The 21968-nt window shown below is 42.0% G+C and overlaps 1 protein-coding gene, 1 non-coding gene and 1 pseudogene across 2 annotated transcripts in view; all 3 read left to right on the top strand.

The window, feature by feature from the left end:
• Positions 1-10580, top strand: part of LOC149434285 (protein MTSS 1-like) — a 234247-nt gene extending 223667 nt beyond the window's left edge. Inside the window, exon 13 of the mRNA XM_089663857.1 lies at positions 4404-10580. Coding sequence (XP_089519983.1) covers positions 4404-5137 — 734 coding nt within the window. The 3' untranslated portion in view covers positions 5138-10580. The remainder of the gene's footprint in view (positions 1-4403) is intronic.
• Positions 10581-18741: 8161 nt separating this feature from the next.
• Positions 18742-18856, top strand: LOC149434284 (U2 spliceosomal RNA; annotated as a pseudogene).
• A 1434-nt stretch (positions 18857-20290) lies between these two features.
• On the top strand, positions 20291-20397 carry LOC149434283 (U6 spliceosomal RNA). The gene has a single exon (XR_016308776.1). It is a non-coding gene; the product is annotated as a U6 spliceosomal RNA (small nuclear RNA).
• Positions 20398-21968: the final 1571 nt, after the last annotated feature.

Genomic DNA, 21968 nt, shown 5'->3' with positions numbered 1-21968 from the left:
GACACATGTTCGTTTACTTCCGCTGCTCCATAGAGGGCAATGGATGGTCCAATCGGGTACCTTGAAAAAGGGACAGGTGGACCCGAATGGTCTGCCCGTGTGAAAGGGGCCTCAAAAATGACTGCAGTAGCTCAACACCAATGGTCCTAGCAGACAGCAATTGATTTATTAGCTTCTGATTTATTGAAACTGATGACACCTGCAGGATACTAATGCAGGCCATAGATGGGGAGAAAAACGGCCGATTTTTCGTCCGAAAATAAAACCGGCCGATTATCTTATCATTAGTGGACGATTTTGTCGGCCGTTTTTCGTGTATTTTGGACTTTCAGATTATCGGTGATGTTGGAAAATTTTCGAAAAACGCCCGACTTTATCCTCATTGATGGTCAAAAACGAACGATCGTTTTCCGAAAAAGGATCACAAAGGCCACAAAATGACATCATTTCCCGTTATAGGTTACTCATTAATCGGCCGATTTTCGTAATAATTGGTGGTCAGGTAAGTTTTTTAGACCGACCGATAGTTCGTTAATCGGCCGAAAATCTGCCGTTTTTCTCCCCATCTATGGCCTGCATTACCAATAAGAAATGACAAAATCCTGTGCTTTTTAGGGCCTGTCAGGCGTTGTTTCCATGTTTATCTGAGTTTATGTAGTAGATCATTTTCCTTGCTGTAGTAGATCACGTTCCTTGCTTAACTGACCTTTTTGTCTTCCCACCACTTTTCCCTCCAAGCTTTCATTGTGGATGATTGGGCTGTCAGCACTAGAATGTACTTAGAATTATGATGCCTTGTCCTTGTAATTTCAGCAAAGACTGCAGCAAGTCCATCTCTTTCTTACGCCTGTCAACGCCTGTTAATTGAGCGTTCGCTGTCATAGAATTGCTTTGTGCTAATCTTATGCTTTCTCTCTGGTTAGAATGGACAATTGGAAACCAAAAATGAAAATTTGGAAAACATTGCATTTGCTCCTTTCCTTGCTCAGTTTTCTTCTTTTGAGTAATAAATACCCAAATAGGAATGGAATGATTTAGATGTGGAACAGTGATTTTTTTTTAAATCAATTATTGCTTTTAAAGTGGACATGTCCTTTAAAGTGTCAGTTAAAGGAGTAGTTTGCTCTAGCATTAAAGTTCCAAGATCTGACTGGCCCTCGTTTTAAGATGGGAGCTCCCCATTACTCTTGCCTTTTAAACAACACAGAGACCTTTGTTTCACTTCTGGATACAAGTTAATGTATGAGCTGATTTTCTACCTTCTGCCGTAGATATGCTAAATTCTACACTTGCTCCTCTTGTATGTTAAGCATTCTGCAGCCAGGGTCTTGGTAAAAGTGGGACCTCATAGAAAAGGGGCAGAGGCTGCAGTGAGGGCGCCCACATGTCCTCATTAGTAGTGTGCACCTTATGTAATAAGCCTTCAGGTCACAAGATAGAGCAGTTCATATTGTCAGCAGTCATTGAACGACATTCATCCTATCTTAAGTTCTGGTTCACACTATGTGGGCTGGTTGCAGGTGCGGGGATTGCATATATTCCTGCACCCTCATCCACCTGCAGCCGAATTGCGTTGCTCTTACGAGATGAGCAGGGCTGCCATTCATTCGGAATGGCACCAAGCTCCCCCCAGCCTGCATCTTGGCCTGCAGTGCGATTGTGGGTGCAGGAACTGCTTCCATGTTTTTAAAAAGGTGTATGCACCTTTTTTTGTGTGAGAAACGTGGGCTGCACAGCCCACAATCATGTGAACTGAACCTAAGTGTAGGGAAAAAGAGTGCTGAAAAGTGGTAATTAAAGCGGAGTTCCACCCAAAAGGGGAAGCTCCTCTTGTCTGCTTCCTTCCCCTCTCCACTGCCGCATTTGGTGCTTTTTTGGGAAGGAGGGGGTAGCAGTTACCTGGTTTGAAAGGTACCCGCTCCCACTCAATTTCGGCCCCAGTCCTTCCCCATGCAGTCTTATGGGACACTTCACAGAAGTGTCAGGAGCAGGGGCGGACTGACAACTCATGGGGCCCCTAGGCAACAGGGGATCGTGGGGCCCCTGTGTCCTTGCCCAAACTCCAAAAATCCTATGAAAAAGGTAGGAGGGGCATCTCATGGGGCCCCCTACTGACCCAGGGCCCTCTGGCAGTGCCCGAGTTTCCAAATGGTCAGTCCACCCCTGGTCAGAAGACTGCTGGACCATTCAGGAGGTGCAGCACAAAAGTTTTACAGTTTTTGTAGTTTTTAATGAACACAAAAATGACTGGAACTCTGCTTTAAGTACAATTGATCAGTTCTGTTCACAACTAGAAAGCCAACACGTTTCATGGGGAGCAGCCTCCCCTTCTTCATGGTACTAAGGAAATGAAGAGTGATTGACTTGGTGGTTGCAGCTGCTGAAGGAACAGTCTCAGTACTTTTCCATGGCTAAACTCTCAATTTAAGGAGATGCCAAGACGCCTTTATTAAACAGGCCGTTGCTGTACTGTAAATTGTCAAATCACTCTCTCCATTTCAGGGAAGCCCTGAAGAAGAGAGATTTTATTACTCGGGGTGTATTGTCTGTCAGGTTTTATTGGACCATCAACTAAACGCTGCTTGGTATGGACTCCTCAGCAAGTTAGGGCTGCCTTAACACTGTATTCACACCCTAAGATAGACTATATAGAAACATAAAAAACATATACTTGTGTGGCGCTATATGTAGAATGTCCTATTTACCAGTGCACTAATGCATATAAATACTCATATCATATGAAATGTTTCCACATTCTAAATCCTTTGTGCAAAACTATCACAATATATATATAATACAATAAAATCTCTTTGCAAAAAAAGTGCTATTAATGTGCAATGTAAAGTCTTTGTGCTTTAAAGGATAAGTTCACCTTTTAGAGAAAATAATATATTTTTTTGAAGGTAAAAAATGTGCATTTATTATTTTTGTCCAAAGGAGCCTGTAAATCATTTTTTGGGATGAATTCGAGCGGAGACTGCGAGCCAGGCCTCCTCCCCCGACATCAGTGCCTGACCTGACAAATGTGCTTCTGGAAGAATGGTCCAACCTTCCCATAGACACCCTTCTAAACCTTGTGGACGGCCTTCCCAGAAGAGTTGAAGCTGTTATAGCTGCAAAGGGCGGGGCCAACTCAATATTGAACCCTACGGACTAAGACTGGGGGGCCATTAAAGGTCATGTGCGTGGAAAGGGCGGGGCCAACTCAATATTGAACCCTACGGACTAAGACTGGGGGGCCATTAAAGGTCATGTGCGTGGAATGGCAGCAGGCCCAATACTTTTGGCAGTAGTTGAGGAGAGTTCTGGAAAGCTGGAAATAAAAGTGCTGTAGGAGAGATGCATCTTAAAGTGCTCTTGACCCACATAATACAACTAAGGGTTCAAGGAGCTCCGGTGAGGGAGACGTTCAGGAAGGGAGCTCGTGAAGCAAGTCAAGACACAGAGACTTTACATTGCACATTAATAGCACTTTATTGCATAGAGATTTAATTGTATTTTTGCAGTATTTTATGGATGTTTTTGGTGCACTTTATTGAGATAGTTTTTTTTTATTGTGATAGTTTTCCACAAAGGATTTAGTATATGGAAATATTTTATATGATTTGAATATTTATATGCGTTAGTGCACTGGTAAATGTTTTATGTATTTGCACAGGATGGAGGTGTATTGCAATACAAATAGCGCCACACCAGTATGTTTTTTAATGTTTAGTATACCATCATTTGTGCTGAAGCATCTCATCCGTTCTTCTTTTCTGAAGCTCATTTTCTTCTACCCTTCACATTTTCACCCAAGATCCCTGATCGTATAGAGAGTAACATTGTTTTCAGAACTGTTTTGAGGCATAAAACCTACACCACTTCACATCATCAGGACGATAAACATCCCTCTAACCAAGTGCCATTTCTAACCAAAGTCTTCTGTTTGTCCTGATTGGTCAGAGTTGTAAGGAAGTAAAATTCCAAAATGCTGGTCTTGAGAAAAAGGAGAAAAGTGAAGTGTTTTACTAGTCCTTCTGTCACTTATTCGACAGTCTTGATGATATAAAGAACATTAAGTAGCTCGGTCCCCTACATCATTTAATTGAGATTATAGTTGAAAGGTTGAGTTTAATGTAAGCTTTAGGTGGTAGGAGGATAATTGTGATATATGGTTACGTAGGTTGAAAAAAAAAAAAGGCATCCATCCATTGAATTCAACCCCTAAAAACCACTTCCTCACATTTTCAATTACTCAGTCATAAAGCAATCACCATTTATCCTCAAATGCATTGCAGCTTCAGGAAAATGCTTATGGCTGAGTTGGTGGAGATTTTATGATTCCCTTTAGCCCATATGGTTTTTGTTAAATGGTTAAATTTGGTGGCATTTGTGCTTCTAACTTCTCTTTCTCTCCTTAGTTGCAGATTACGATTACATCTCGTTACATGGTGAACAAGAAGAGACAGACCAACTGGACTTCGACAAGTCATCTACTATTCCAAGAAACAGTGACATAAGCCAGAATTATAGAAGAATGTTCCAAGTTAAGAGGCCTGCTTCTACTGTCAGTCTTCTAGCCGAGCCCGACCCGCTGGTTCGATCACCATATGTCGCCACCATAAAGAGAAAACCCTCCAACAAGCCAACAATTAGAAGAGGAACCGTCAGTGGTGTTCCCATTCCTATCCGGACTCCTGTGGTGCCTGTTAAGACCCCAACGTTACCGGATACTCCATTAAGTCCATTTGGAGAGAGGACACACAGTGAAAAATTTTCTTATCTTCAAGATCCAAGATCAGATTTTTCTCACATCAGACAAGGTCTGTGTGGCTCGGCTCAAAGCCTCAATGCTATACAGACCACGTATTGTGCCTTCATCCCCAAGCAAACGTACACCTATTCTCAAAGTATTAATCTGCTGCCCCAAAATGCACAGAAGGTGTCCGGAAGCAATGCCGTAACGGTGGATAACACACCAACCAACGAATCGGTCGTCCCAAGTGCCCCACAGGAAGTGAGCAGCGTAGAAAATGAAATCTATTCAAATTCCGAGCTGGGATCACCTCAGAACGATATGCTGTCACTGATCAGACGGGGAGTGAAGCTTAGAAAAACAATCAGCAACGATCGGTCGGCACCTTTCACGAAATGAGACATGGATGGGCCCTACACATAGCGCTCACCTTCGTTCTCTTTTTTTTAAAGAGACATTGTTCTTGAGTTCCTGAGAGACCTGAGTTCCCATTGTTTAATGTCATCAGCTCTTAGACCCTTAATTCAAGGTCTTGTTAGCGTTCACTCTGTCACTTCATTTAATTTTTTAGTTTTTTTGTTGATTTTTCTTTTTAACTTTTATTTAAGTGCTATGCATTTTACAGTTATTTTGCATTGGATTGGTTTAGTTTTCAGACTGAAGAGTTTATAGCAAAGTGCCTTGACCTGTAAAGCAATCTATACATTATTCATCTCCGCTCGCCAAAAATAGCTTCTATTGTAGTGCTGGACGTGTAGTGTTGACAAAAGCCTCAAAAATAATGGTCAACTTCTACCTTTTCTATACAGTTATTCCTCAATTCCACAGCCGTGGTTATAGGTCTGCATGATACTGATACATTGGCAAAACCTGCAGCAGTTTCCTTTGTCCCACCTCCTGACCAATGCTTAAACTCTGTCAGTGGTGTCCCTCCCACTGCGGCCGAAGGTTTCGGGGCTTCTGTCCATAACAGACACTGTGGATTTAAATTCATTGTTTTGCCGTTCTCTGCACTTTGTCTCTTCTAAGAGCACAGTAAAAGGTACTCTGATTTTGAGCCCTATTTGAAATTTCAGCTGGTATGAAGGTGGGGATTTGTTAACAAAAAACAAATTGCGCATAGCACAGTTTACAATTACATTGAGCTCCTTTTGCTTAGACTTTCTCTTTACAGTAAACTGTAATATAGTTTTATCACCGATTAGTTCCTCCTGACAATTGTTGGAGGGCATTCAAACATGGCTCTCACTAGCCCCAGCTGAACTCACTTCTTTGTTGCAGTGCATTGCAAACATTTTGCAAATTGTGTTGCCAAAGTTAATGCTGAAAGCAAACCTGTACTCCTCTAAATCTGTTAAGCAGGGCTCTGCCTTAGATACCTGGCAATATAAGGTGCCAGGTGGTGCCATAGGCCCTTTTGGGAAAATTGCATCTCATTTCCAGTTATTGGGTAATACCTCCCACATACCTGAGTAGACCACAGGACACAGATTATTGGTCGCAGACCAAAACTTCTGCAAATACTGACTTTAAAGAAGAACTTTGGGAAGCTTCTTTTTTTTTTTTAACCCATTGCAATGTGGGTACTGCTCGTTTTTGCCTAGGGATGAGGAGTTTGGAGATATAACTACCTAGTCCGCAGGTCTTCCGAGCGCAAGACCAGTCTCTGCAACTCCTGTGCTCTGTTGGTCTTGTGCATGGACTGGTCCTGGCATCATCACGCCCATAGACCAGCTCTGGACGTGAGGATGGCAGGAACAGTCTACTGCTGGACAGGGGGGAGCTCTGTTTTCCGGAGGTTTGAAGGAATTGGGTAAGCATAAGCTTTCGATGATCCCATAGGCAGTACGAGGGCCCACACTGCATGGGAGAATTTTTTTTTTCCCCAGAGTTCTTTAAAAGGTTGATATTTGCATAGGAATTTTGTGGAGTCCATTGCCGCCCTGTAGAAAGGAAAACTTTAGCTAAGTTTACCATTTGGCACCTTATCAGTGGGCAGCTTAGCTTTGTAGTATAAGGCACAGTACAGGTACTGTTTAATTCCGGTGTTGTAAAATTGGGGTTCCATTTTTGTAAAATTGGGGATATTTTTCATAAGAAATTATATTGGAAATTTCAAGGGATTTAGTAGACATCTGCTGTAAACCTCCTAATGTGTGGAGGGCATATCTACTCTCCCTGTGACCCCCCTATCCCAGTGTTTTGTTTTGCCTTCAGGATTTATCTATGTATGCTCAGAGGTAATAATGCTCATAGAAGCTTCATTATGTTGGTTTAGTCAAGCTCTTTGTATTGAGAAGCGAAATGGAGCGACTCCTTTGCTATATAAGGTCATTTAGGCTGAGCAATGTTCGGCTTAGAAAATTGTCTACATTGGGCAAGGTTGTGCCATTGTGGGCTTTGGAGATTTGAAATTTACCCTCATAATAATTGAGCGGTTGAGCAGTTTGTGTTCCCGAAGAAGAGTCCATTGGTGGAATAATGTAAAACAATTTACCAACATTATGATCTTAGAATCTCATTTACTCCACCTGAATGTGGCACCTTACCTCAAAGTATAGTAATGGTTCTCACCCAGCTGATGGGTGACTATTTAAATTTTTGAATGCCAAAGATTATTTTTCTTTAATCACTGATACATTTGATGATTGAACAGAGAAGATGGAGCAACACTCAGAGGAACTGTCCCCTTCTGTAAACCATTCATAGTGTTTGGAGTAAAGCTTTGTTCACTTCAGTAGACCATGATTGGTTTGCAATGCTGGCCTTCCCTCTCTGTGTGAGCCCTGGGGAGATTATGCGAAGCTAATATAAAGCCAAGTTTCAGGTACTTTTATTAGCAGCATATTCATTCAGTAACTGACTTACCAAATGTTTTTGTTATTACCGCAAGTTCAGCCTTTACATACAGGCTTCATTCTTTAGATTATTGGTGATAGTTTAGCCCATGAACAAAACTGGTGGGAAGGTGAAGGGACTTAATTTGCTATAGAAACCCAACGGAGGTTACCTTTTTGTTCAGATTGCTGTAGAAGAATAACAGCAGGACAGTTGAAACAGAGCATATTTTTCTTCCCGCTAGTTACAGAACACAAGACCCTTCGGGCTTATTTAGCAAAGACTTTGCTATGTTATACTCTGTCGGAGTTTGGAACCATATCTGGAAAAGTATGTGTTGGTGAGATCTGGCTTGCTTCTACCTGCCAAGAGCCAGTTCTGTCAGCACTGCCGATCAGTGTTTTCCTGTAGTTGCTGTCACAGAATAGACTCGGAACATGTTCAGATAAGGCAGGTCGAAGAACTGCTTTCATAATGTTCGTAGACAGGTGAGATGGTATTGCAGCAAAGTTATTCGACTATTTCTAAAGGTAAGCATGTACCTCTAGGGGAGAGATCACCTGTTTGAGGCCAGGTCCACTGAAATGTGGGATGTTGACTGGGATCTTGAGCCATATGTTGGCTTCCTATAACACAGAGACTCCAGCATGCAAGATAACCCCACCAGAATCTCCAGTTTTCATCCAGTGACTATTGCCACTGGAAAGCCAAGTGATGATGTCACATCTTTGGTAGGAAGATGAACCGTTGACTGTCGTCGTGAAATCTCATAAAATCCGAGAGATGGAGATCATTGCTGTTATCTTAAATATAGATGTCAATGGTCCAAAATCTGGTAACAACTGAGACTGAATCATTTTGTTAAATTGTAAAAAAAAAAAAAATATATAGTTTTTAAAAATATTTAAATATTTTTACAGCTTTTCAAAGTTAAATCTACCCTTAAAGCTTATAAGAGGTATTTTGGGAGATGTCTTATAATGTAGAAGGGCAAGAGCTCCACAAGAATGATTAATCTTGATGGAAAGTCTGAAGATAAAACCTTTTCAGGATCTCAAAACTCTCCCTTTATCAGGGCTTACTGTGTTGCTATGACTGTATATAGTCTACTACTAGACTTGCACTAATTTGTGGTACCATTTTTGCATTTTCCTGGACTTTTCTTGGTATCCTCAGGGATATCTAAAGCTGATTTTTTTTTTCCCATGCAGTAGGGCTGCATGAGTTAACTTAAGAGCTGAGATATACTTGCATAATCCTCCGGTCCTCCCAGCACTAGACCAGTCCAGCACCCCATGCCCCAGCGGTTTTGATAATGGACTGTTCCTGAAGTCATCACGCCCAGAGAAGGCTCCATAGACCAGGAACAGTCTACTGCTGGACCGTGGGGGAGCACTGTTTTCCAGAGAATCAAAGGATTTAGTGAGTACATATGCATTCTGCTCACCCCTAGACAAAACGAGATGTTGACTCCAGTTGCAGCCCCACTGCATGGGGAAAAAAAACATTTCCCAGATTTCAGCTTTAACAGAGATCTCCCATCCTTAAACTAGAAATTAAACATGACTTGGGTCCAGCGTTCCAACAGTTTTTTTTTTGGAAGAGGCATGAAAATTCTTAGGAGTTTGGTGTTCCAAAAATGACGGGCATCTAACATTCCAAAAACTTTTTCCAATGCATTTTCTGCATTCTTCCAGCTTTTGAAATACAACCCTTTATCCAGCCACATATTGGAGATTGTGAAATTTATTTGATGGGAAAAACTGCTAGTCCCAATTCTTTCACTGTGTTTTTAGCAGTTTGTATTAATCCGCCATGTTTCTGAAAACTCAAAGTAAAGCCTAACATTTTCTCATAAAACTAAAGTATCGGTCTTTGGATGAATAAAAGAACAGTAATAGACTGAAATACTTGCCTCTGTTGGAGAACATGCCCCTGCAGGTTCCCTCGGGGCTAACCAAGTCTGAAGGCCGCTGTTAAAGGAGTAGGATCAGAGATCTGCTTGTTGATCTTCATCAGACACTGCACAACAAAATGGGCCTAAGGGTAGCCATAAACCTCTTGAATCTTAACCATTCAGCCTACAAAAAAGAGAGAGGAAAAAAAAAATCAGTTGATTTCCCAATCCAATGAATAGCGTGGATAAAGGAATCACCATTGTATTTAGGCAGCCGCTGCTATTGCCAAAAAGTGACTACGTGTGATAGTATGCAGTCACTGTTCAGTCGATAGTTTTCCACCCAGCTATGTAGATTAGACTTTTGTTGAGCCAGATGGTCCTGAAAGGGCCACCCAGGACTTGAATTTCAACTGATTCAATAGCAAGTGGCCCGAAATTTGAGCTGTCTATGGGGACCTTAAGCCTTTGAACATGGTTGGCATTGGAGAGAACCTGGGGCACCATTTTCTTCAGGAAAGATGAGTATTTCTGCCCTTCTACTCATCCCTTCTAGCTATAATGTTAACATTAAAGAATAGGTCCATTTAAGTATAATAATAATGTAAAATAAGTAATTAAATAAAATGTTTTCTTTTCTTATAAAGTACAAAGCAGATAATATATATATGCAGACCTTACCCTACCAGATACCAGAAGAATGTGTTTCAATGCTTACCCAATGCATTGTATTATAAGTTCCTTTTGCATCATTGGACCTGCCCAAAAATTTATTAGGCCCTTTTTTTTTTGTTTGTTTGTAATACTTTCACATGTGCCTGACTTTTGAGGCATTGGGACCCTATAAAGATTCTTCCACAGAAAACTTAGCTGCTATTGCTTTAGGGTGATGTTACGTGGCCAGTTTAGGTGCAAATATTACAGTTCTTACGCTTTAGCATTGCTTGTTTATTTTCCGGCTATGAAAAGCTTTATTCCTATTCTGACCTGAAACAAAGACAAGCACACATGCTCTTGCCGATTCTGTTCTTAATAAATATTTGTGTTTTTATATTGTTAAATCACTTTGAGATATATTTTCTTTAAAATATATTGTATTCTGTGCGATCTCTCGCTTCGTCTTTTACATCAGTGTAAATATATTTTGAGATTTCTTTATTTCAGATGTTGGGAGTATTCCCCGTACTTGTTCTGTTTTTTTTTTTGTTTTGTTTTTTTGGGGTTAAAGGCATTTTGCTCAGATTATTGTTGTATATTATTTTTATTACGCTTTGTTAATATGTAAAGCAGAACTCTGGCCGAGCAGCAATATACACAGCTCATCGACATATTTGTGAACTGTGGTACATGCCAAAATAAATGCAATTCTGTTCAGTTAGTCTTACAGTTTACACCCATGACACCAAAGCCAAATGGGTGACACCTTTATTCAGTAACTGCAGCTTCCTGTGTCAAGTCTCGGCCTGCCCATTGGCCTGTGAATCGGCAGCACCACCCTGCATCGATGGTGCAACCCTGTGCCCTTCCCCACTTAAACCTCCCTCTGTTATATTTGGTGCACAGTGGATTATAGGAAGCTAATATAAAGACAGAATCCAGGTAGTTAGATTAGCAGTATTTAAAGAAAAATGTAATTTAATTTTTGAATTACTACATAAATAGAAAAAAAGTGTTTTATATTTATATTTGCCTCAAGTTCTGCTTTAACTTTAAAAAAAAAAAAAAGTTACACGTCTACTGTAGTTAAACTGTTTTTTGGGGGGATAAATCTTATTAGGTATAGATGTAAAAAATGTTTCTTAGTCTAGTGCAGAGATCATTTGAAACACTTTATTACAAAGTTTGCTAATTAATGTTTTAGAATTGTTTTTCTTTGTTTTTGATTGGAAAAAAATTATATAAAACCGTTTAAACAAAACTGACCTTAGTAATGCTCTAAAAAAAAAAAAAAAAAGATTAGAATGTGCTAAAAGAGAGCCTGGATAATATTTGTAAAATATGTTTTTTTTTTTTTTCTTTATTATTATAAGATTGGCTCAGCAGGTCTGGGTATCCATCTAAAATATTCAATATTTTGAGTGCCGTTTTTACAGTTTGAAGTTGAAACGTGAGGTCACGCCTTTATCTTATTAAATTCCATGACGCTTAGATTGGTCACCTTGAGGTTTTGGGAGAAATGGGTGGTGTTGGCATGGCAAAGCTCTCTGATGCCTAAATCTCCAAGAGTTATAAGAAGCTGGTAGGGGATACAGGCAACCAATACCCTTCCCTAACTGAAATATTAGTTTTAGGTGTTTTGACTCTTTTTAAAATGAAACTTTGCTTCACCAAAAGCAACATGATCACTTCAAAGCCGCCTCCTTACACAACTTATATGGACAGTCCTTGTTGCTTCCTTGCCACTCCATTTGGCCGCCAGGAGGAAATGGATACATTTGGGCCCCTGGTGTATGACAGCATGCAACTCAGTCCCCGCTATACCTTGTGACAACTGCTCAACTATCCAACACTGTCGCATTCGGGGGGGGGGGGGGGGGGGTTGTTCCTGAATTCTGTGTAAGTCATGACTTGGACCATACACAGGTCTTGCTGAATTCATTCACAGAGCAATGGGGAAGTGAAAAGGAAGTATTAGTTGTTGCAGGACAGAAACAGTAACGTGAACCTGTTGGTTTGGCCTAAAACACAGGTTCACTTTGACAAAAGCACAGATATTTCAGCCAGTACAACAACAACAAAAAAACACATATAGCTCTTCACCCAACAACCGTCATCAATGAAGATAATAAAGTTTTATTCCTGTAGTAGTATATATCATTTTGTTTTCTTTAGGGATTCACAAGTTTTATTTAAAAATCTTTCAAATGCAGTGAGATGATTCTTTCAGCATCCTGGCTATCTACTGTTATAGTGGCTTTGGGCTTTTTCGAAGTCCACGTACTTAGCAGGGATATATATTGTTGAGGATGAACCAACGTCAAGGGAGATGTTTCAAACTATATTTGTCATTTTAATTCCATAGCAGTGGGTTACAGGCAATACATAGGAATAAGTGTAACCCATCCCTCGTTTATGAAGTGGTGGAGGTCGTTCTATAGTATAGCATTAGACTGAAATGAACCAATAAGCCTTCGCTCCAATAATACATATAAATTGACCAACACATGGTAAAGTCCTTTCATATTGGATGAGACCATCTTGAGACATATGAGCAGACATTCTAGGAAATGGTACCATAACGGCAACACCTTAAGTGTGGGGCTTCACTGGTAATGCATGGTGTTGGCAATAATAAAGAAATTGACAAAAAGTAAATCTGTCCCAATATCTTGTTTAATCTTACACTGCCTGTTTATTATTAGATGCAGAAATCTTATGTCGGATTTCCCAGAAAATAGACCCATAGCTCATTGAGATGGAAAACATCAACGTTTTGTTCTTCCTCTGCATTCTAACCAAGTTGATTTTGTAGTGCTGTCTGTACAAGATGGGCTGTAGTAATACAGCATACCTCCGGGCCCAAGTCAGTCCTCCGGGCCCAAGTCAGTCCTCCGGGCCCAAGTCAGTCCTCCGGGCCCAAGTCAGTCCTCCGGGCCCAAGTCAGTCCTCCCACCACCTGCCATACACTTCCATTATAAAAAGTATATCGCCTATCTATCCTCAGGACCAATGGTGAGCGATGGGTGCTCTTAGCCACTTCACCAGCCAAACTTTCCAATCCTCCATTTTTATGGCACTGTTGCCAGCCTCCAAAGGTCCAGGAGTACAACTTCATATTCCATATTGCTGCAAAAGTGCTCTGAAAACATTCGAGTGGCACAACGAGCTTGTCTTGTAGACACCTTAAAGTGCCCCAGCCTACGTCTTAAAGCTAGGAGATATATAAGAGAGTAGCTCAGTTCCCATTGCTGCAGTAAGCCCACCCCAGTCGACACCCAAATTGCTGTGACAGCTTTGATGTTGCGGTGATACTATAACTATTTTAGTTGCATATCCAATGACTGGGGATATCTATATTTCCATTTACTTTTAAGGCAGGATGCTGAAGTAATCAGTTGATCCATAGTACTCCCACTCCTCATTCTGTTATGCCTCTACAGGCTTTAGAAGTATCCTCTGTAAAAAAAAGCGTTTGGTTGTTGCTAACTGGAGACACAACAAGGCATATTATATAACTGAATCCTTCGTGGGAACCAACGGCGAGATGGCTTTTAGATCCCATTTACAAACTTGATCATTTTACTGTCCTGGATAAAGTTGGGCATAGAGGTTAGAGGGTGGTCACGGGTGTAGGCAGAATCTGGTCACATGATACCCTACACCCAATGGTGCTGTTACATAAACATGCACACTTGGTTTACCTTGCACATGCTTGTTTGTAACCTCTGTTACCAAATAATTTGAGGGGAACCAATTGGAGATATCCAATTCAGCAAGTTGCTAATTTCCTCGGATCACTGAGCTGGAAACGTTTGTGCAGAAGTTTTTCGGTATACCAAAAAATCGCTGTATAAGTAATAAGCGCTCTGCTAATTCATCCTAAGTAATGCTCAGATTTCTCCCTTTTATCCAGCTCTGTACAGCCATCGTTATCAAGTTTGTTGGTAGTGCAAAATTAGGCTTTTGTGTAAATCTATGCAAAACTTTTTTTTTTATTTGGATAGAGTGGGGAAGAATTAGAACCACTGTTTCATTGCTATTCAGGGTAACCCCTTTATGTTGGGGGGGATCTGGCCCTTTAGTGGGCCGTGACACCTGAGACTGGGAGGAGAAGGGGCACCCATTCATGTGGCACTGTGACTGGTTACAAAGTGATGACATCATCGGAAGCCATCCTATCGGCTCCTGACCGTCGGTAGTTGACCATGAGCTTTTTTTGACTGAGTTTTGTCACAGTTCTGGGGGCGCCAGTTCAGTGAAAACTGAAAATCTCAGGGGTGTCCAATCTTTCCCCTCAATCCAAAAATAATGGGAAAAAACACAATAATGGCTGGATTTACACTTCGTGTTCTGGAAACACCATGGAAGCCTACCATGTCAAGTTCTGAATTAGCATTTTGGCACAATGAACACTGCATTAAAGATTGGTGTGCCCTCTACTATTCCATAGACATAGAGTTTTCTCTTGATGTAAATCAGAAGAGTACAAAATCATAAGTAGTTCATTTAAATTTGTTAAATATGGAATTCAGACAAGTTAAGAGTTTTATAATTCCAGTTTTGGCACATTTATTGTTTGGAAATTCCATATTGTTCTGTAAATTGTATATTTTTGTTTTATTATTTTGTATGAATAATGCCTTAAGTGATCTCCTGTAGCCTTAAATTAAAGAATATGGAAAAAAAACTGTGTTTCTGAGTTATTGTGACAATTACTGCAGAATGACTGTGTTGATGGGCTGTTTGAACAGAGGCGGAGTCTGTGATATACATTCTTATAAATGCCCTTTTTAAAAAATGCCACTTATCCAACTGAAAATATATAAAGATTAAGGCCTACATCATGCAAGGGTTCTTCCCACCATATATGCTTGGCTGTATTCATTTTTTTTTTTATACTCTGTAGATCTAAATATGTGATGGCATCGATTGGGTTCCACTTTCACATATTCTGGAATATAATCACATTTCCCGTTGTTTAACTAAACGACTGGTGGTCTTTTTTCGTTTAAGGGTCTGTTCACCCAAATCTGAAATGTGACTGTTCAAGTTCATTTTGGCACATACATTAAACAAAAGCTACATTCATCATTGCAAATGCATGTATAGTAGAAAGTTTAGCATTTGTGAAATCCCTTATCGGCTAACGTAACCACTTGCCATCCACCCTATAGCAGAAGTACTGCTGCAAGGCAGCACGGCTGTGCAAAAACACACACACACTCTCTCCCCTCTCTCTTCCCCCTCTCTCCCCCCTCTCTCTCTCTCCCCTCTCTCTCTCTCCAGGCCGGAGGGGGAAGTCATGGAGAGATCGGTGATTGGGCCAAGGAGGGGGGGGTCACAAGAGCCGAGGACAGGGTCAGCAGTACATAGTACAGGGGTCAATAGGGTAGAGGACAGGGAGTCAGGAAATAGCAGGGCAGAGGACGAGGAGTCAGCAGGGATGAGGATAGGAGTCAGTATGGTAGTGTACAGGTGTCTTCAGGACATAGAACGGGGTCAATAGGGCAGAAGACAATTTTTTTTTGTGCATGTTCTCAAAACACAAATAGTGAATGCAGCCTAAGGGGTCGTTCACACGTGAGGTTGGGGTGGTAAGACCCCACGGTTGAGCCACACTTCCACCAACTCCCCAACTGCTAGTGACTTTATCTGCAGAGGTAGCGGCTGGGGGCGTACACATGGAGAATACACAAGAATTATACCCCTGTCGCTTTCAACGGGCATAGAGCCTGCCAAACATCACCCGTTCAAGTGTTCAGGATCATTCTGAAAACGCAGCACAACCATGCATGTGTCACAACGTCTCCTCATCTCGTTAGTATGAACGAGCATCACAAGTGCAACTTTTAATCTGCTACTCACAAATTTTTTTTTTTATGTATAGTGTTTGCAATAGTTTCAAATGAACGCCATGTGATTGCAATCTGGTGCAGGAGACGCACAGGATTCGCAGCATTTCCCGCACCGCATCAGTGTGAACCTATTCCACCCACTGACACCAACAATGGGGCATAATTCCTGTTACTGATACCAACAATAGGAGACTATTCCTCTCACTGACATAAATGATGGGGCACTATTCCTCCAACCGAGACCAATGGTGTGGCACTATTCCCACTGACACCAATGATGGGGCACTATTCTTCCCACTGACACCAATGGTGGGGCACTGTTCTTTCCACTGACAACAATGGTGGGGCACTATTCCTCCCACTGACAACAATTATGGGGCACTGTTCCTCCCACCAACACCAATAGCAGGGCACTATTCCTTCCACTGACACCAATGGCAGGGCACTTCTCCCACTGACACAGATGGAGGAGCACTATTCTTCCCATTAACATCAGTGATAGGTTACTATTATTATTATTATTATTATACAGTATTTATAAAGCGCCAATAGTTCGCTCAGCGCTGTACATTACAAAAGGGAGACAGAACATGTGACAGAACAATACCAATACAATGCAAAACATGAGGGGATCGAGGGCCCTGCTCCTTGGAGCTTACAATCTAGGAGGGAGGGGGTGGTGGCACAGGAGGAGATAGCTGTGGGGGATGGAGTGGTAGGAAGAGTGGAGGAGGTCGGCAAGTTAGCAGGGGGTGGGGTAGGCTTCCCTGAAGAGATGGGTTTTCAGGGTGCGCCTAAAGGAGAGGAGAGTAGGTGATAATCTGATGGGTTGGGGCAGGGAGTTCCAGAGGATGGGTGACACCCTGGAGAAGTCCTGGAGGCGGGCATGGGAGGAGGAGACTCTCACTGACACCAATGGCGGGGCACTATTCCTTCCACTGACATCAGTAATGGGTCACTATTTCTCCCACTGACACCTTCAATGGGGCACTATTCCTCCCACTGACACCAAGTGGCGCTGTTGTACCGTGTCGTTGTAGTTAGGAGAAAAGCAGCAGGTGGTGCTATTGTATCATGGCGTTGTAGTTACATGGAGAAAAACAGCAGTTGGCGCTATTGTACCATGTCATTGTAGTTACTAGAATAACAGCAGGTGGCGCTGTTGTACCATGTCGTTGTAGTTACTAGGAGAATAACAGCAGGTGGCGCTGTTGTACCATGTCGTAGTTACTAGGAGAATAACAGCAGGTGGCGCTACTGTACCATGTTGTAGTTACAAGGAGAATAACAGCAAGTGGGGCTGTTGTACCATGTTGTAGTTACATGGAGAAAAACAGCAGGTGGCGCTGTTGTAGCATGTCATTGTAGTTACATGGAGAAAAGCATCAGGTGGCGCTGTTGTATAATGTCTTTGTAGTTATATGGAGAAAAGCAGCAGGTGGCGCTGTTGTATAATGTCTTTGTAGTTATATGGAGAAAAGCAGCAGGTGGCGCTGTTGTACCATGTTGTTGTAATTACACGGAGAAAAGCAGCACATCTATGCTTATCCCACTGCCCTGTTAGTCTATGGGCGCTCCATTCTGTCACTCCTATTGGCTCCCATTTTTTCGCAACGCCTTTCTATACGGCCAGCTCTGGAAAAGGTCCGCTGGCACTGAAGGTGAGGATGCCAAAGTGCGCCCCTCCCCCGAGCTCCTTAATTCGGGAAAACAAAAAGGGAACAAATATGATAATTACACCCTGAGCCTCCCGGTCACATCAAAGCCGATTTTGAAATCGTGCGACTTATGCACGCCATAGACGGGTCGAAAATCGGCTGTTTTTTAAAGAAAAAAACAAAAAATCGGTTGTTCAATTGGCCGATGTTACCACCAACGGTAAAAAAAATCGGCCGATTTTCATCTCGTTTACAGCCGGCATTTTTACATCTGTCCCTTGCAGAGAGCTCCGCTATTATATTTGACATGAATAAAGTCTTGCGGTTGCAACAATGTATCTATTTATATCCATTTTGGATACAGATGGTTTTATTCAGATACAAATAGATACATTGTTGCAACCGCAAGACTTCATATAAAATATAATAGCGGACTGGAATTAGTCTTCTGCTTTCTTTTTCTTCTTTTTCTTCTTTCTTTTTCTTCTTTCTTCTTCTTTTTCTTCTTCTTGCAGGTCATGGCTCATGCGCAGATTTTTTATCGTTAAAACGATCGTCCATTCTGCCCGTCATTGCCAGGAAAATCGGCCGCGAATTTTCCAACTTTATGGATAAAAAATGTGACAAAACCCTGAAAAAATGGCCGACCAATTAACCCACTAACGGTGCGAAAATCAGCCCTTTTTTTTTTTTCTCGGATGAAAAATCTGCCGATTTTCAACCCATCTATGGCCTGCATTACAGTGAAGTCGCACGATTTCAAAGTCGGTTGACCTGCCGATTTCAGTTGCGATTTACAAGACATCTGACTCCGATGTCTATGCAAATCGCACCAAAAGTAGTGCAAGTACTACTTTAGAAATCGGTGCGGCTCCGACCAAGTCAGAACTGCGACGATATGACCGCTCTAATAGCGGACAATAAGGTGCAACTTGGCATACGATTTGAAAGTCGCCTGGAATGCAAATCGCCGTGTCAAGTCGCACTCGACGTGACCGGGGTGTAAGGGGCATGCCAGCCTGTGCGTTCTCGTACTGCACCTATAGGACAGACCACTCATTTCAATAGGCTTCCCTAGGTGTATAGATCGTGCAGATCGCTTCTCGGCCTTTTGGCTAAGATCAAGTGTAGTATCTGTTCTTATCAGTGTCCAGTGGGGGTGCTACCGACCATTCTAGTTTACGGGGATGGTTGTTGTACAGTACCCTCACTGGTATGATGGGGGTCCGGAAGGCTAGTACCGGAGGGACAGAAACCAGGGAGCGCCATGATTCGTTCTGGGGCCTTGGGAGTAATTCCTCTGGGGAGACCGGAAAGACCCAGTACCTCCTGGTTTGAGCATGCTACCTTGGTCTGGCCTGGGGTCGGGGACGCAAAAAGTCCACAAACTCAGTGCCCCCTGGGGAAGACGCTCTCAGGGGTGTCACTAGTAACACTTGGGTGTGGGACCCCACGGTGTGAAGATGACACATGGCCACTGTTTTTCACATCTTTTTGCACAGCGCCCTAAGGACCAGGTCTTTTGGCTAAGTTCAGGGCAATTTTTGCTACAGGCCTCAGGGCCTGGTCTGTGCACTATTAGGCACGGTACCACTTTTTTATTTTATTCTATTTATTTAAACCACTCCCACGTTTTGTCACTTTTTGCTTTCTTATGTGTGTGTTTTTCACGGATGGAGGGTGTGGGTCCTCGGGCCTTACCTGAAGTCTAGGGGGAGGATGTGTGGCCATACGGTTCCTTCCTCCCCTGATCCCTAGGGGGTTTTCTCTTCGGGAGAACCCCCTTGCCTAGTACTGGATGTCCGGCTTCGGCTGGGCATAAGGAACGGTGGTCCACCAGGCCTTTTGGCCAGGAGGACCAAATGGGAACCTTGTCCCTGTCAGGAGCTTCGTGCCCCGGGGGATCGGGTGAACGGTCCAACCCTTTCGGGGGTAGGACAAACACACCCCTAAGTGCACTTTTTCGTGTGGTGTTTTGCACTTGCACATTTTTTGTGAACACTTACGGGTTTTTCGTTATAGTTGCACGTTTGCGGACTTAAAAAAAAAAAAAAAAGGTGTATAGATCGTGCAGGCATAATTTTTAAAACCACATAAATACATAAAAGTTCAAAATAATATATTTAAAAAAAAATAACTAATAGAATAAAATGTTTCTTTAATAATTATGGGAAAATAAAAAAAAAAAAATTCACCTAGCAGAGGATGGTTTCGATCCATCGACCTCTGGGTTATGGGCCCAGCACGCTTCCGCTGCGCCACTCTGCTACATACAGACTATGTCCTCATGTTGTCTTTTGTTTCTATGCAGCCGACTCATGATGGTTTGCGGCTGCTCTGTAATGTTCTCTGTCTGCATGGTGGGAGTGGCCTGCCTTCCCACAATGCCTCCTGAAAGAGCTGGTCATTTGCATGTGGTGCCTTGCTTAACAAAATCCTGTATGCTCCTTATTTCCTTCCATAAAACCAACTTTTCAGTTGACAGACATTATTTATCAGATTTATTATTCTACAATAATCTTTATTATAATTCATAGACTTATTTTGGCATGAGTAGCGCAGAACATGGAATTTAACGCTCTCCATAGGCTGATCCTTTGACATCTTAGAGGGTATATATACCCTTCAGGGGCTCTATTGCTTCGTCCTCGCTTCGGCAGGACATATACTAAAATTGGAACGATACAGAGAAGATTAGCATGGCCCCTGCGCAAGGATGACACGCAAATTCGTGAAGCGTTCCATATTTTCTTGCTTCAAAATAAATTGAATTTAATGCTTTCTATTTTTTTTTTTTCCTCTCATTATGAACTATTTAACCCCTTCCAGTCCGGACACTTTTACCCCCTTCCTGTCCAGGGCAATTTTTCAGCTTTCAGCGCTATCACACTTTGAATGACAATTGCGCGGTCATGCAATACTGTACCCATATGAATTTTTTACCATTTTTTTGAGACAGATAAAGCTTTATTTTGGTGGTATTTATTCACCGCTGGGATTTTTATTTTTTTTACAATGTAAACGAAAAAGTCTAAAAATTTTGAAAAAAAGTGTTTTTTTTATAAGATTTTGCAAATAAATAATATTTCATCATAAATCTTGGCCAAAATGTATTCCGTTATTTTTTTAGTAAAAAAAAAAATCCAAATTAGTTTATAAACAAAAAATATAATTTTTAAACATTTTTTTGTACATTTTTATTTTATTATTTTTTATATTATTATTTTGTATTTTTTTATTTTTTTACATACTGTCACCCTAGCAGTACAGTGTCACCATGGTGACACTGTACTACTTGTGGGGGGTGATGAAGATTTTTTTTTTTTTTTTTTTTTTTTTTTTTTTTTTACACTGATTGCTTTTACACCCATATAGGATGTAAAAGCAATCATTTCTCTTTCTCTCTGTCTGCATTCTTGCAGTCATTGAGAAGTACTGAGTGAGCTGTGATTGGTCACAGCTTGTCACATGGTACAAGGCTGTTGTGAATAGCCTTGTACCATGTGACCTCTGTGATCATTCACAGATTTCACACATAGTAAGCAATGATGTCACAAGTGACATCTTGCTTACTACTTTGCATGTGATCACTGATTGGCCAATCAGTGATCACATGATCGGGACCTCGTACAGAGGTCCCGTCCGACGATCGGTGTTTCACTGTGTCCGGAGGACACAGCGGCCACCGCATCGCGGTGGTGCGCGCTCCCGGGGAGCGCGCACAGCTAGAAAAGGCGGGTGCCGTTTAGGAACGGCAACCCGCCCCTGGACTGCCACTGCCCTGCTGTTTATAAACAGCAGGCGGACGGCAAGAGGTTAAAAAAATTAAAATGACAAGGTGCGGGTTATAGTTAGATCGCAACTGAAAGCTGCCCGTGCCCTAGCAGGTTCTCATAGGAACATTCGTACCAATATTCTCAGTACATTCGATGACTTGATGGATGTTGTTCAACATTTCCTTTTCTTTTAGCATTTGATTTCCAAAAATGAAAATTTTAAAGCGAAATAATAATAATACACTGTTGTAGTTCTAATAGTGTACGGCCAGACGGAGCGCTGAGCCCCCCTACTCACTCCCGGGACTCTGCCGCCGCGTACCGCCACCAGCTGAGATTAACCTCTTCACGCAAATGTGCGGCCTCCCGGCATCCGGGCCTAGACGCTGAGCGGCCGCACATTTGCGTTCTGTTAAAAAAAACCATATGTGCTGAGAGAACGCACCCTGCACGCTCCCAGCACACGTCCGGTACTCACGGAAAGGTCCCGATCTCTTTCAATTGGTACCTTTCCCGATCATGTGACCACCGAGACGACAAGTCACG

This window comes from Staurois parvus, unplaced genomic scaffold (assembly GCF_062004578.1).
Source record: "Staurois parvus isolate SC_StPar_1 unplaced genomic scaffold, SC_StPar_1.0 ptg001787l, whole genome shotgun sequence".
NCBI lineage: Eukaryota > Metazoa > Chordata > Amphibia > Anura > Ranidae > Staurois > Staurois parvus.
The sequence above is the reverse complement of the archived record's forward strand: the minus strand, read 5'-3'. Positions and strand labels throughout refer to the sequence as shown.